Source organism: Melanerpes formicivorus, unplaced genomic scaffold (genome assembly GCF_026170545.1).
Source record: "Melanerpes formicivorus ecotype bairdi unplaced genomic scaffold, bMelFor1.0.p_v2 SCAF_91, whole genome shotgun sequence".
In the NCBI taxonomy this organism is placed as follows: domain Eukaryota; kingdom Metazoa; phylum Chordata; class Aves; order Piciformes; family Picidae; genus Melanerpes; species Melanerpes formicivorus.
The window spans coordinates 896497-909435 of record NW_027142443.1 but is presented as its reverse complement, the minus strand read 5'-3'; the positions used below and the strand labels follow the sequence as shown (position 1 = coordinate 909435).

The 12939-nt window shown below is 64.7% G+C and overlaps 2 protein-coding genes across 2 annotated transcripts; one reads left to right on the top strand and one right to left on the bottom strand.

The window, feature by feature from the left end:
* Positions 1–812: 812 nt before the first annotated feature.
* Positions 813–3842, top strand: WDR55 (WD repeat domain 55). The gene is made up of 8 exons (XM_068165636.1): positions 813–872; positions 968–1110; positions 1227–1327; positions 1406–1493; positions 1644–1823; positions 1938–2037; positions 2118–2287; positions 3224–3842. The coding sequence occupies exons 1-8, from the start codon at positions 846–848 to the stop codon at positions 3537–3539; spliced, it is 1125 nt and encodes a 374-aa protein (XP_068021737.1). The 5' UTR covers positions 813–845; the 3' UTR covers positions 3540–3842.
* Positions 3843–5708: 1866 nt separating this feature from the next.
* Positions 5709–10682, bottom strand: DND1 (DND microRNA-mediated repression inhibitor 1). Its single transcript, XM_068165632.1, has 5 exons — positions 10660–10682; positions 8664–8781; positions 8098–8559; positions 6588–6986; positions 5709–6359 (listed from the first exon to the last, which is right to left on the bottom strand). Exons 1-5 carry the CDS (start codon positions 10669–10671, stop codon positions 6343–6345), a joined length of 1008 nt encoding a protein of 335 aa, XP_068021733.1. The 5' UTR covers positions 10672–10682; the 3' UTR covers positions 5709–6342.
* Between the last annotated feature and the right edge of the window lie 2257 nt (positions 10683–12939).

Genomic DNA, 12939 nt, shown 5'->3' with positions numbered 1-12939 from the left:
GCCTGGGGAAGAGAAGGCTCCAGGGTGACCTCCTGGGGGCCTTGCAGTGTTTAAAGGGCCTACAAGAAAGCTGGGGAGGGTCTCTTCTCAGGGAGGGTGGTGATAGGACAAGGGGTGATGGTTTGAAACTAAAGGAGGGAGATTTATGTTAGAAGGAAAACATTGTGCACTGTGAGGGTGCTGAGAGCCTGGCCCAGGCTCCTCAGAACTATTCCAGGTGAGGTTGTTTGGAGCTCTGAGCATCCTGCTGTAGTTACAGCTGTCTCTGCTGGCTGCAGGGGGGTGGACTGGATGAGCTTTAAGGTTGTTTCCATCCCAGCCCATTCCATGAGTTGCTTGCCCTGCAGCAGGGGCTGGGGGGAGAGGTGGGAGCAGCACTTGTCCCTCCCACCACCGGGGAGTGCTCAGCCCCAGGGTGCACGGCCAGCAGGAAGGAGATGGAGCACCCCCTCTGGACCCAGACAGGGACCTTGCTGGTGGCCCTGTGCCGCACCTCAAGCTGCTCTGCCGGAGCCAGGCTGATCGCTGGCAGCCCCCCGTGCAGGGAGGGAGGAGGCATCGGTGTTCCTGTGGGGTAATGGCAGGAGCTCGTCTGGGGACGCGCCTGGAAAAGCAGGAGAAAAGAAATGAGGCGGCAAGGACGAGCCCCGGGGACCGTTTTCGGGCCTGTGGGAACCGAACTCAAATCAGGATGCGAGGGGCTCGGAGAGCTGCGGCACGACCGCTGCGGCACGGCGGAGCCGCCAGGGGGCGCCGGGCGGGGGCGGGACTATGCATACGAGGGCGTGGCTATGTAAACAAGGAGTGGCTATTGAAATTAGGGGGCGGGGTTACGCGGAACGAGCATGGCTGCCATGGCGGCAGCGGAGGAGGTGAGCACGCGTGGGGGCAGCGCGGCCCCGCCGCTCCCCCCGGCCCCGCCGCTCCCACCGGCCCCGCCGCTCCCACCGGCCCCACTCTTCTCCAGGAATCATCGGAGCCAGAGACGAGGGAGCCCCGGGTTCGCGACACCCCCGAGGACATCTGCTTCGAGGCTACGGCCAACGCCATCGCTCTGCACCCGGCCCGCCCGCTGCTGGCAGCGGGGGACGTGGACGGCGATGTCTACCTGTGAGTGGGGCCGGGATTGGGAGGGGAGGGGGGGGGTGTCCCGGGTGTGGGACCCCCCGGGCAGCGCCCGCCGGGGCTCCCCATCCCCCCGGGTGAGGCTGACCTGGAGCCGGCAGGTACTCGTACTCCTGCACCGAAGGGGAGAACCGGCAGCTCTGGTCATCGGGGCATCACCTCAAGTCGTGCCGGGACGTGGCCTTCTCGCAGGACGGGCAAAGTGAGTGTGGGGAGCGTGGGGTGGCACCGGGGCGCGGCGGGGGATACCGGGGCTGGGGGTGCTGAGGCTCCTCTCCAGAGCTTTTCACCGTCTCCAAGGACAAGTCCATCCATCTGCTGACGGTGGAGGAGGGACGGCTGGAAACGCGCTTCCCCAAGGCCCACAGGTAGGTCTAGGGTGGGCGCTTGTCCCTGGCACTCACCCGTGGGCCAGAGGCCCCTCCCCTCTCCCGGGGAGGCAGAGGCCAGAACGTTGTCCTCCAGGCTCTGGAGGTGGTGGCTGCGACAGTTCCGGTGTGGGGCTGGGGTCTCCGCAGCTCGGCCCTCAACTGCGTGCTGCCCATCGACCCCCACGTCTTTGCCACGGGCGATGACAACGGGGGGCTGAAGGTGTGGGACCTGCGGAAGGGAGACTCCATCCTGGAAGCCCAGCAGCAGGAGGAGTACATCAGCGCCATGGCCGTGGACGGCACCGGGAAGATCCTGCTGACCGCCAGGTACCGCAGGCTCCGTGGCGCTGGGGGCAGCTCCCCTCAGCCCTCTTTAGGGCTTGGGGAAGTGTCCTGCGCCATTCTCCCCGCTTCATGACGTGCCCCTTCCGCCTTCCGCAGCGGTGACGGCACCCTGGGCGTCTTCAACGTGAAGAGGAGACGCTTTGAGCTGCTCTCGGAGCCCCAGAACGGGGACCTGACCTCTGTGGTGCTGCTGAAGGTGAGTGGCAGGCCCTGCCCCAGCTGCCTCTCCGGGCCCGGGGTTTTCTGCCCTGCCTCACTGTGCCGCTCGCTGCCCAGAGGGGCAGGAAGGTGGTCTGTGGCTCCAGCGAGGGCACCATCTACCTCTTCAACTGGGATGGCTTCGGGGCCGCCAGCGACCGCTTTGCGCTCAGGGCCGAGTCCGTGGACTGCATGGTGCCCGTCACAGACAGCATCGTCTGCGTGGGCTCCCTGGATGGAGTCATCAGGTCAGGCCACGGGGTGAGATGGGGAGGGCCTGGGATGAGATCTGCCTGAGTTATGGACAAGGTGTGGGAGAATGGTGTCCAGCTTCAACAAGGCCAGGCGCAAGGTCCTGCACCAGGGCTGGGGGCAACCCCAGGCAGCAATTAAAGGGCTGGAGAGCAGCCCTGGGGAGAAGGACTTGGGAGTGCTGGAGGTGAGCCAGCAGTGAGTGTTGCCAGCCCAGCCCTGAGCTGATCCCCAGCAGTGTGTAGGGCAGCAGGGGCAGGGAGAGCATTCTGCCCCTGTGCTGTGCTCTGCTGAGATCTCCTCTGCAGTGCTGGGGCAGCTCTGGAGGCTTCAGCACAGCACAGACAAGGACCTGGTGGAGCAGAGGCAGAGGCCACAGCAATGCTGGCAGGGCTGGAAGTGAAGCCAGGCTCTGACAGTTGGGCTTGTTCAGCCCAGGATAAAGAAGGCTCCAGGGAGACCTTCTGGTGGCCTTACAGTGCTTAAAGAGGGCCTAGAGGAAAGCTGGGGAGGGACTTACTGGGGAGTGTAGTGGTAGGACAAGGGGTGACGGTTTGACACTAAACCCGGCCTCCTGCTGGCCTTTCAGTGCTTCCAGGGGTCGAGCAGGAAGCTGGGGACAGAGTTTTGAGCAGGGTGGGCCAAGGGGGGGATGGTTTGAACTCAAAGAGGGAGATTCAGACTGGAGAGAAGGGAGAAATGCTTGACACTGAGGGTGGGGAGAGCCTGGCCCAGGCTGCCCAGAGAGGTGGCAGCTGCCCCGTGGCTGGCACCACGGCAGGTCAGGTTGTCTGCAGCTCCGAGCAGCCTGCTCTGCTGTCCCTGCTGAGAGAGCTTTAAGGTCCCTTCCAGCTCAGTCTCTGGTTGGCCGCTGGAGCAGCTGTGCTTGTGCAGGCCCCCGCAGGGCCATCACTGCCCTTGTCCCGTCGCAGGGCGGTGAACGTGCTGCCGAACCGTGTGCTGGGCTGCGTGGGGCAGCACCTGGGCGAGCCCATCGAGCAGCTGGCCGTGGCGCCGGGCGGGCAGCTCCTGGCCAGCTGCGCCCACGACCAGAAGGTGAAGTTCTGGGACGTCTCGGCCCTGGGGGGGATGGTGGTGGATGACTACCGCAAGAAGAAGAAGAAGGGGGTCCCGCTGCGGGCTCTCAGTGGCAAGGCGGTGGGCAGCGGCGAGGACTTCTTCGCCGATCTGCGGGATGAGGCCGAGCCGGAGGCGGCTGCGGGCAGCGACAGCGACGACAGCGACTGAGGGAGCGGGGCCTGGCCGCGCCCTTCCCTCAGAGCGCAGCTTCCGGGGTGGGACTCTGCTCCGCCGGCCACAGCCCGATTGGGCAGCGCTGGCACCAGACCCGGTGCCTGATTGGCTGCTAGCGCTGCCACTCCTGGGGCGCAGGCAGCTTCTTAAAGGAACAGGACAGCCCCGGGACAAATCGCGGGGAGCGGGCAGCACCCGTGGGGTGCCGGGGACCCGGGAGGGAGCCTTGGGGTGGCCCCGGGAAGCGGGGGAGGTTGGAGCGATCCAGCCCAGGGTAGGGGGCTCCCTGACATGGGAGGGACGTGTGGGGAGGGGCGGGAGGTTGGGGGTCTCAGGGAGTGAGGATTTGGTTTGAGGGTCCTTAGGGAGAGGAGCGGGGGTGGGGGGAGATGTGACTGAGGGGTGCTGGCATGGGGGGTCCAGGGCCACTCCTCTGGTATGGGGATTTGGATGAGGGGCCCTAGGGAGTGGGATTTGGTGGCTGTGGGGTGTGACTGAAGGGCTCTGGTATGGGGGGGGGTCAGGGGTGGGACAACATGGCCAGGGACTGTTGGGGGGGTGGGGTGGAGGGGGGTGGGGTGGAGGGGGGTGGGGCTCAACTCTGGGAAGGAGCTTACGGGGGATCACGGGTGAGACACTGGGGGGATCTCAGGTGTCCAGAGGTGGGAGGATGCAGCTGTGGGGTCAATTTGGGGGTGTTGGAATGGTGACTGAGGGTCCCTGCTGTGGTAGGGGCAAGGGGGGTATCCAGGGGTGGGGGGAATGACTTAAGGGGGCAGGGGTCTCTGGTGGATGGGTTTGGGATGGGTGGGAGGTGTCATGAGTGAGGATCCCTGATGGATGGTGTGTGTGTGGCTCTAATAGGGGGTTGGGGATCTCTGGTACCCCAGGGTGGGGGTTGGCCATGGCTGGGGTTTGCTGGTGCATTTGGGGGGGCTGGAAAGGGGTGAGGGGCAGGGGTTTCTTGGAGGGTGGGTATGCCATGGGGGGGCCTGGCCTGGGCAATCAGGTCCATCCCTTTCCTGGAGGCCACCCTGGCCCCCACTGCCCATTAAAAGCTTGTTAATTAATTAGCCATCAGCTCTACTGCAAATAAACCCAGTGCCTTTCACTTCCCAGTGCCTCTTGCCTGTGGTTTGGCACCCCTGGTACCTGCTGCAGGGTGCTGGGGGACAGAGAGGTGGCAGTGCAGAGGGCACCCTGTGCCTGGCTGTCCTGACCTGCAGCCGGGGTTAGGAGGGGCCTGGGCTGGGACAGGGACATCCAGTGTGGCCAGGGGCAGAGCTGCAGGCACAGACTGGACCCTCCTGCACAGGGTGCTTCGTGGCTTCAGGAAGCTGCAGGCAGCGTAGATGAGGGCAGGGAACCAGCACCACCTTCCCCTGCCAGGAAGGGAACATCTGCACCCTGGCAGTGCCCTGGCCCCTCAGCCATGGCACATCACCTGGCAGTGCCCTGGGCTGGAGAGCCAGATATGCCCAGTGCCTGGAATGCTGGAACCAGCTCTGGAGTCCTCAGCACAGACAGGGACTTGCCGGAGCAGGGCCAGAGGAGGCCACAGCAATGCTGGCAGGGCTGGAAGCCCTCTGCTGTGAGGCCAGGCTGAGAGTTGAGGTTGTGCAGCCTGGAGAGGAGAAGGCTCCAGGGAGACCTTCTGGTGGCCTTGCAGTGGCCCAAGGGGTTGAGCAGAAAGCTGGGGACAGAGTTTGGAGCAGGGCCTGTGGTGACAGGACACGGGGGAATGCTTTAGAACTCTGAGAGGGAGACTCAGACTGGAGAGAAGGGAGAAATGTTTGACACTGAGGGTGGGGAGAGCCTGGCCCAGGCTGCCCAGAGGTAGAGCTGCCCCCTCTCTGGCACCACTGCAGGTCAGGTTGGTTGGGGCTCTGAGCAGCCTGCTCCAGCTGGGGATGTCCCTGCTGGCTGCAGGGGTTGGACTGGATGAGCTTTGAAGGCCCCTTCCAACCAAACCATTCTGTGATTTGATGCTGTCCAGCTGAGGCACTGGGTGCAGCAGGGAGGTCACCACCAGCACCCAGCTCTCATGCCCAGACACCAGACCCTGCTCCCTGCCCTTCCCTCACAGCCCAGCCCTGAGGGGCATCAGCAGGGGTCGAGAAGGGCGCGGGCACAAAAGATGCCACGAGCAGGATGGTGCTTGCCAGGCTACTTTAATACCAAATGAAGAGGGTGGACCTCCTAGTCCTGAGTCATGGACCCCAGGGCTGCTTCCCCACAGCCTCCCAGTGCCCACAGGGCCTCCCCCACCTCCACCACACCATGAAGCATCCTCCATACCCCCCACGGGTGGCCTCCTGGGGGCCAATTGGGAGCTTCTCCATCAACAGCTGGGAGCTGCCCCTCCAAGACCCAACTGGGAGCTGCCCCTCCAAGACCCAACTGGGAGCTGCTCCTCCAACAACCAACTGGGAGCTGCCCCTCCAACAACCAACTGGGAGCTGCCCCTCCAACAACCAACTGGGAGCTGCTCCTCCAACAACCAACTGGGAGCTGCCCCTCCAACAACCAACTGGGAGCTGCCCCTCCAACAACCAACTGGGAGCTGCTCCACCTGGGAATGTGAAGCTACATCCCCAAAACCCAGAGCTGGCCCCAGAGCTGGCTGGGCACGGGGCAGGTGTGCCAAGGCAGGTGTGCCAGGGCAGGCCACCAGCCCTGCCCTCCAGGGACAGCTCTCCAAAGAAAGCCAAAGCAGAACTGGACAGGAGCAGATGCCAGCAGGGCTGCAGGCGGTGCTGGTGGCTGGGGCTCAAGGTGTGCTTCAGGCAGAGGCTGCCTATGTCAGCTGGTGCCCTGCATGGAGAGGAAGCTGTCAGGTGGGCAGCAGCACCCCAAACCCCTCCCCTCCTGCTTTCAACCAGAGATGCCCCTTGGAGCCCAGAGTCCCATGGCACACGGCTGGTGGGGAGGTGATGGTGCCTGGCAGGCAGGGCCCCACCAGCTCCGGAAGCACCACCACTTCACACTCCCAGACCCTGGGAGGGGCAGGGGGGTTGGCACCAAGCCCCAGGGAGGACTCACCCAGTATCTGGAGAAGGTGCAGTGCCACAGTGGCCATGGCCTGCTCGCGGCCGCTGCTGCCAGGCCTGTCCTGCCACACCCGCACGAAGCCACTGAAGGACAAGGGGCAGCCTGGGATGACTGCCTGGCACCAGAACCGCAGCCACCCCCTGGAGGTGACCCGCACGCACTCGGTGAAGAACACAGGGGTGCCCAGGTGCCGCCTCTGGCACAAGGTGTTCAGCTTGGCCAGGACATCAGAGGGCACTGGAGACTGGGGCACCGCTGGGCACTTGGCCTGCTGCTCCTGCTCCTGCCTGGCTGCTGGGCTCTCCTCACACAACTGCAGCTTCTGCTTCAGGTCTCTCCTCAGCCAGTCCACCTTCACCTTCACCTCCAGGCCCACCAGCTTCCAATTCCCTAGGGCACACCAGCATTGCCTGGCAGGAGCTGGCAGTGCACCAGCCCCCACTCGCCCCACACCTCGCTCTGCCTTGTCCCCCAGCAGCTGGCCCAGTGCCTCCACGGCTGATGAGGCCCCAGGCGGGGTAGGACCCTCACCCACAGCATGCAAACTGCTGGGGCCCTTCCCCTGCCTGCACAGCCACCCCACAGCAGCAGGGCAGCTGCTTTTCCACCTCCTTTCACTACCAGGATGGGCTCAGGGCTGCTGAGCTCAGGGGGCTTTAGGGACAGATGTGAAGATGGCAAAGCCAAAAGCTTCTCAGCTGGGGCAGAAGCAACTACAGAGCAGGACTCTGGAGGCTCTGCTCACACATCTGGGCATCAGAGGGCACTCTGAGGGGTAAGGCATAGCCATCAGAAGGGTTTTACCACTTGGCCACAGCTCAGGATGTCCTGGGCTGGTTCTAGTGATGCTCCTGCTTGGAGCAGGCAGCTGCCTGAGGGCCTCCAGCAACCCCTCTGACCACTCCCCCCCAACTAGGTCTGCACAAGGACTGCTGGGGAGCAGCACCAGGCAGGTGAGCTGCCTCCCATGGGACACAGGCAGGGAGCGAGGCTGAAGCCACCTGGCAGCTGAGCCTGGAGTGTGATCCTGGCACGCACCAGGAAGACTGCTTGAGAGTCCAGCCCAGAGCCACAGAGCTGCTGCAGGCAGTGGAACATCTCCCTGTGAGACCAGGCTGAGGGAGCTGGGACTTGGAGCTCGCCCTCATTGCTGGGGATCAAGATGTGCAAGGCTGGAGCCAGGCTCTGCTCACGGATGTCCAAGGACAGCATGAGGAGCACTGGGCACAATCTGGAGTAGAGAAGGGAACAGGAGGGAAAACTTCGTCCCTGTGAGTGTGACACAGCCTGGAGCAGGCTGCCCAGAGAGGCTGTGGAGTCTCCTTCTCTGGAGACATTCGTGGCCTGCCTGGATGTGCTCTGTGTGCCCTGCCCTGGGTGCTCCTGCTCTGACAGGGGGATTTTGGGCTGAACGATGAGCTTCAAGGTCCCTTCAAACCCCTAATGCTCTGTGCTCATCCCAAGCAGCACCCACAGCATTCCAAGCCTCCCCTTCCCTTACCTTCCATGAGGGTCTTCTTGGCCATGGCCGCGGCGTGGTGCGAGCTGTAGCGGAGCAGCGCCAGCTGGCAGCACTTCTGGTTGGGGCTGGGGTAGAGGGTGACGTCCAGCAAGTCCTGGGTGAGGCCGTGCAGCACCGCCTCCAGCTGGGGGCGCCCCAGCGTGGGGCCCAGGCCGTCGAGGCTGAGCTGGCACTTCTCGGTGCTGCGGCACACCACGATGGCGCAGCCCCGGCGCACCTCGCGGTTGTGCAGGGTGGCGATGGCCCGCCTGGCGCCGCGCCGCGAGCTGTAGCGGGCGTAGGCGAAGCCGCGGTTGAGGCCACTGAAGGTCATCATCAGGCGGAACTCGTAGAGCTCGCCCACGCTCTGGAAGAGCGGGATCAGCTCGTGCTCGTACATGTCCTGCGGCAGCCTCCCGATGAACACCTCGGAGCCGGCGCACGGCGGGCTGCCCACCCAGCCTGCGAGGGATGTGGTGACAATGAAGACCCTGGCTCAGCCCCGCGCCTGCCAGGTGAGCCCAGCTCCCCCTGCCCACCCCCCCCCGGAGGCTCTCCAGACCTACCTGGCGGGGGGCCCCCGTAGCGCCGCTGACCATTGATCTGCACCAGGGTGATGCCAGCTGCCTTGGCCCAGGCCAGCAGGGCCACCTTGTTGTCGTGGTTGATAGTGTTGGACCACAGCTGAGGGGGAAGATGGGCACAGGGTGGGTTGGGTTGGAAGAGACCTTAAAGAGCATCTAATTCCAGCCCAATGATGTTGGTTCTTGTCCAGGCAAAGACAGCTTCCAGCCTGCCAGCTGGGGACATCTCAACTCCATGAAGCAGCTGGAGACAGTCAAGGAATGGGTTGGGTTGGAAGGGACCTTAAAGAGCATCTGGTTCCAACCCAGTGATGTTGGTGCCTGTCTGGGCAAAGAGGGTTTCCAGCCTCCCAGCTGGGGACACCCCAACTCCATGAGGCAGCTGCACCATCGAGTCAGTGGAGGAGGAAATGCTGAACCCCTGCACCCCGAGGGAGCTTGAGGAACCTCTCAGCACTGCACACCCAAGGACCACCCACGCTGCCTGCTGTCCCCAGCCTGCTCCACAGGGCTCAAGCCAGCAACTTCAGCAGAGCTCAAGGACCCCAGCAGCTCCTCCATGGACACCTGCAAGGCCTCTGAAAGCACCTGGTTGGTGCTGCAAGAGGGGTCTGGAGCACAGAGCCAAGTGACCCAGCAGGGCACCGCATGCCAGACAGGCTGGCAACTATCTTCCCTCGGCATCACCTCAAGGCTTCTGAGAGCATCAAGGAGGGTCAGCACCACCCGTGTTGCATCAGGGTTCAGCTCATTAAGGCCTGCGAAGGCTCAGCAGGGCTGGGAAGCTGCACCCCAGCTCCAGCAGCATCCTCAGCGGCCGGCACCTTCCTCGTCTCCGGGGGCTGCACCTTCCCCGCAGCACAGGGAAGGCCTTGGGCCGCGGGTGAGGCCCCACGTGGGGCCAGCCGGCGTGGGAAGGCCTCAGAAGCTCAACCAGAGCCGGGGGCTCCGCAGCTCCCGGGGCTGCCCCCGGGACACGGCACCGCCCTGGCCCCCGCGGCTCCGGAACAGGCTGAACCCGGGGAAGTTCGCAGCCCATGAGGCGCTAACGAGGCTCCATCACCGGTCTCCGGGGCACCGGCGAGAAGCTCACGGCGGAGGGGAGCGGCTCCGGGCCTGGCGCAGGTCAGCTTGGGAATGGGGCCGTGCGGGAGCCTCCCGCTGTGCCCCGGCACGGAGCAGCGCCCCGAGACCGGACTGCGGCCCCCGCTCGACGGCCGCCCCCGTGAGGCCCCCAGGTCCTCCCCGCCGCGCCGGGGCTGTCCATGTGCGCCCGGCCACGCCGGTTCCCGCCCGGCCACGCCGGCTCCCGCCCCGCCACTCAGGCTCCCGCCACGCCGGTTCCCGCCCCGCCCCGCCGGTTCCCGCCCGGCCACTCAGGCTCCCGCCCCGCCCCGCCGGTTCCCGCCCGGCCACTCAGGCTCCCGCCCCGCCACGCCGGCTCCCGCCCGGCCACGCCGGCTCCCGCCCCGCCACGCCGGCTCCCGCCCGGCCACTCAGGCTCCCGCCCGGCCACTCAGGCTCCCGCCCCGCCCCGCCGGTTCCCGCCCGGCCACTCAGGCTCCCGCCCCGCCCCGCCGGTTCCCGCCCCGCCGGTTCCCGCCCGGCCACGCCGGTTCCCGCCCGGCCACTCAGGCTCCCGCCCGGCCATGCCGGTTCCCGCCCGGCCACGCCGGCTCCCGCCCCGCCACGCCGGTTCCCGCCCGGCCACGCCGGCTCCCGCCCGGCCACGCCGGCTCCCGCCCGGCCACGCCGGTTCCCGCCCGGCCACGCCGGCTCCCGCCCGGCCACTCAGGCTCCCGCCCGGCCACGCCGGCTCCCGCCCGGCCACGCCGGCTCCCGCCCCGCCACGCCGGCTCCCGCCCGGCCACGCCGGTTCCCGCCCGGCCACTCAGGCTCCCGCCCGGCCACGCCGGTTCCCGCCCGGCCACTTAGGCTCCCGCCCCGCCACGCCGGCTCCCGCCCGGCCATCGCTCACCTCGTCCTCCATCCTCGCTCTCTCGCCCGCGCTCTGGAAGGTTCCAGCGGCCCCGCTCCGCCCCTCGGGCCGCGGCCGCTCCGCCCCTCGGGCGGGGCAGGGGACACCGGACGGCAGCCACCACCCTCGACGCTGGGGACAGTGGGGGGGATACAGTGGTGGCAGCGCAGAGGGCTTCCTGCGCCTGGCTGTCCTGAGCGAGAGCTGGGAGGCACCTCGGGGTACGCATTCCAGCCGTGACCAGGGCACGAGGGGCTGCGGGCTGGCTGGTGGGGACTGGCCCTGCACATGGAATAGTTTGGGTTGGAAAAGACCTTTGAGCTCATGGAGTCCAACCCTGCCCCCAGCACTGCCAGGGCACCACCAAACCATGGCCCTCAGCACCACAGCTGCACAGCTGTGAAAAGCCTGCAGGTATGGGACTGCACCACTGCCCTGAGCAGCCTGGGCCAGACCTCTGACACCCCTTCTGGAGATGAAATGTTTCCTCCTATCCAACCTAAACCTGCCCTGGGGCAAATTGAGGCCATTTCCTCTTACCCTCTTCCTTGTTACCTGGGGAGTGAGACAGAGCCGCACTGGGCTCCAACCTCCTCTCAGGGAGTGGTACAGAGCAATGAGGTCTCCCCTCATTGAGGATTTGAGCTGGGGTCTCCCCAGTGCCCAGTCCAGGGGCACAATCCCTGCCCTGCTCCTGCTGCCCACACACATGGTGCAGGGCTCAGATCTGGAGGACAGGAAGCATCACAGGCCCAGAGGCATCTTCTACATCACAGCTGGAGAAAGGTCAGCTGTGACATTCCCAATCCAGCTCAGGCAGGCAGGTGAGCAACCCCCTGAATCACAGAATCATAGAATCAATAAGGTTGGAAAAGACCTCAGAGATCACCAAGTCCAACCACCCATCACCCAGCACCTCCTGACAACTAAACCATGGCTCCAAGTGCCACATAGTTTCATAGTTTCATAGTTTAATTCAGGGTTGGAAGGGAACACAAGGATCATCTAGTTCCAACCCCCCTGCCATGGGCAGGGACACCCCACACTAGATCAGGCTGGCCAGAGCCTCATCCAGCCTGGGCTTAAACACCCCCAGGGACGGGGCCTCGACCACCTCCCTGGACAACCCATTCCAGGGCTTCACCACTCTCATGGTGAAGAACCTCCTCCTCACATCTAGCCTGAATCTCCCCACCTCCAGCTTCATTCCATTCCCCCTAGTCCTATCACTACCTGAGATCCTGAGCAGTCCCTCCCCAGCCTTCCTGTAGGCCCCCTTCAGATACTGGAAGGCCACAATTAGGTCACCTCGGAGCCTTCTCTTCTGCAGACTGAACAGCCCCAACTCCTTCAGTCTGTCCTCATAGGAGAGGTGCTCCAGCCCTCTGCTCCTCCTCGTGGCCCTTCTCTGGACACGTTCCAGCACCTCCACATCCCTCTTGTAATAGGGGCTCCAGAACTGGACACAGTACTCCAGGTGGGGTCTCACCAGGGCTGAGTAGAGGGGGAGGATCACCTCCCTCGACCTGCTGGCCACACTTCTCCTGATGCAGCCCAGGATCTGATTGGCTTTGTGGGCTGCAAGTGCACATTGAGAGCTCATGTTGAGCTTCTTGTCCACCAGCACCCCCAAGTCTCTCTCCTCAGGGCTACTTTCCAGCCAGTCACTGCCCAGCCTGGATTTGTGCCTGGGATTGCCTTGACCCAGATGCAGGACCCTGCACTTGCTCTTATTGAACTTCATGAGGTTGGCTTGTGCCCACCTCTCCAGCCTGTCAAGGTCCCTCTGGATGGCCTCCCTTCACTCCAGCGTGTCTGCTGCACCACACAGCTTGGTGTCATCAGCAAACTTGCTTAGGGTGCGCTCAATGCCACTGTCCATGTCACCCACAAAGATGTTGAACAAGACAGGTCCCAGGACTGATCCCTGAGGGACTCCGCTTGTCACTGGCCTCCACTGGGACATGGAGCCATTGACAGCCACTCTTTGGGTGCGGCCATCAAGCCTGTTTTGAACACCTCCAGGGATGGTGACTCCACACCCCCCCCGCCTTGGGCAGCACATCCCAACGGCCAATCTCTCTTGCTGGGAAGAACTTTCTCCTCACCTCCAGCCCAAACCTCCCCTGGCACAGCCCGAGACTGTGTCCTCTTGTTCTGGTGCTGGGTGCTGCCTGGGAGAAGAGACCAACTCCCACCTGGCCACAACCTCCCTTCAGGGAGTTAGAGCAAGAAGGTCTTCCCTGAGCCCAGCAGTGACAGACAGCAGCCACCAGTGTG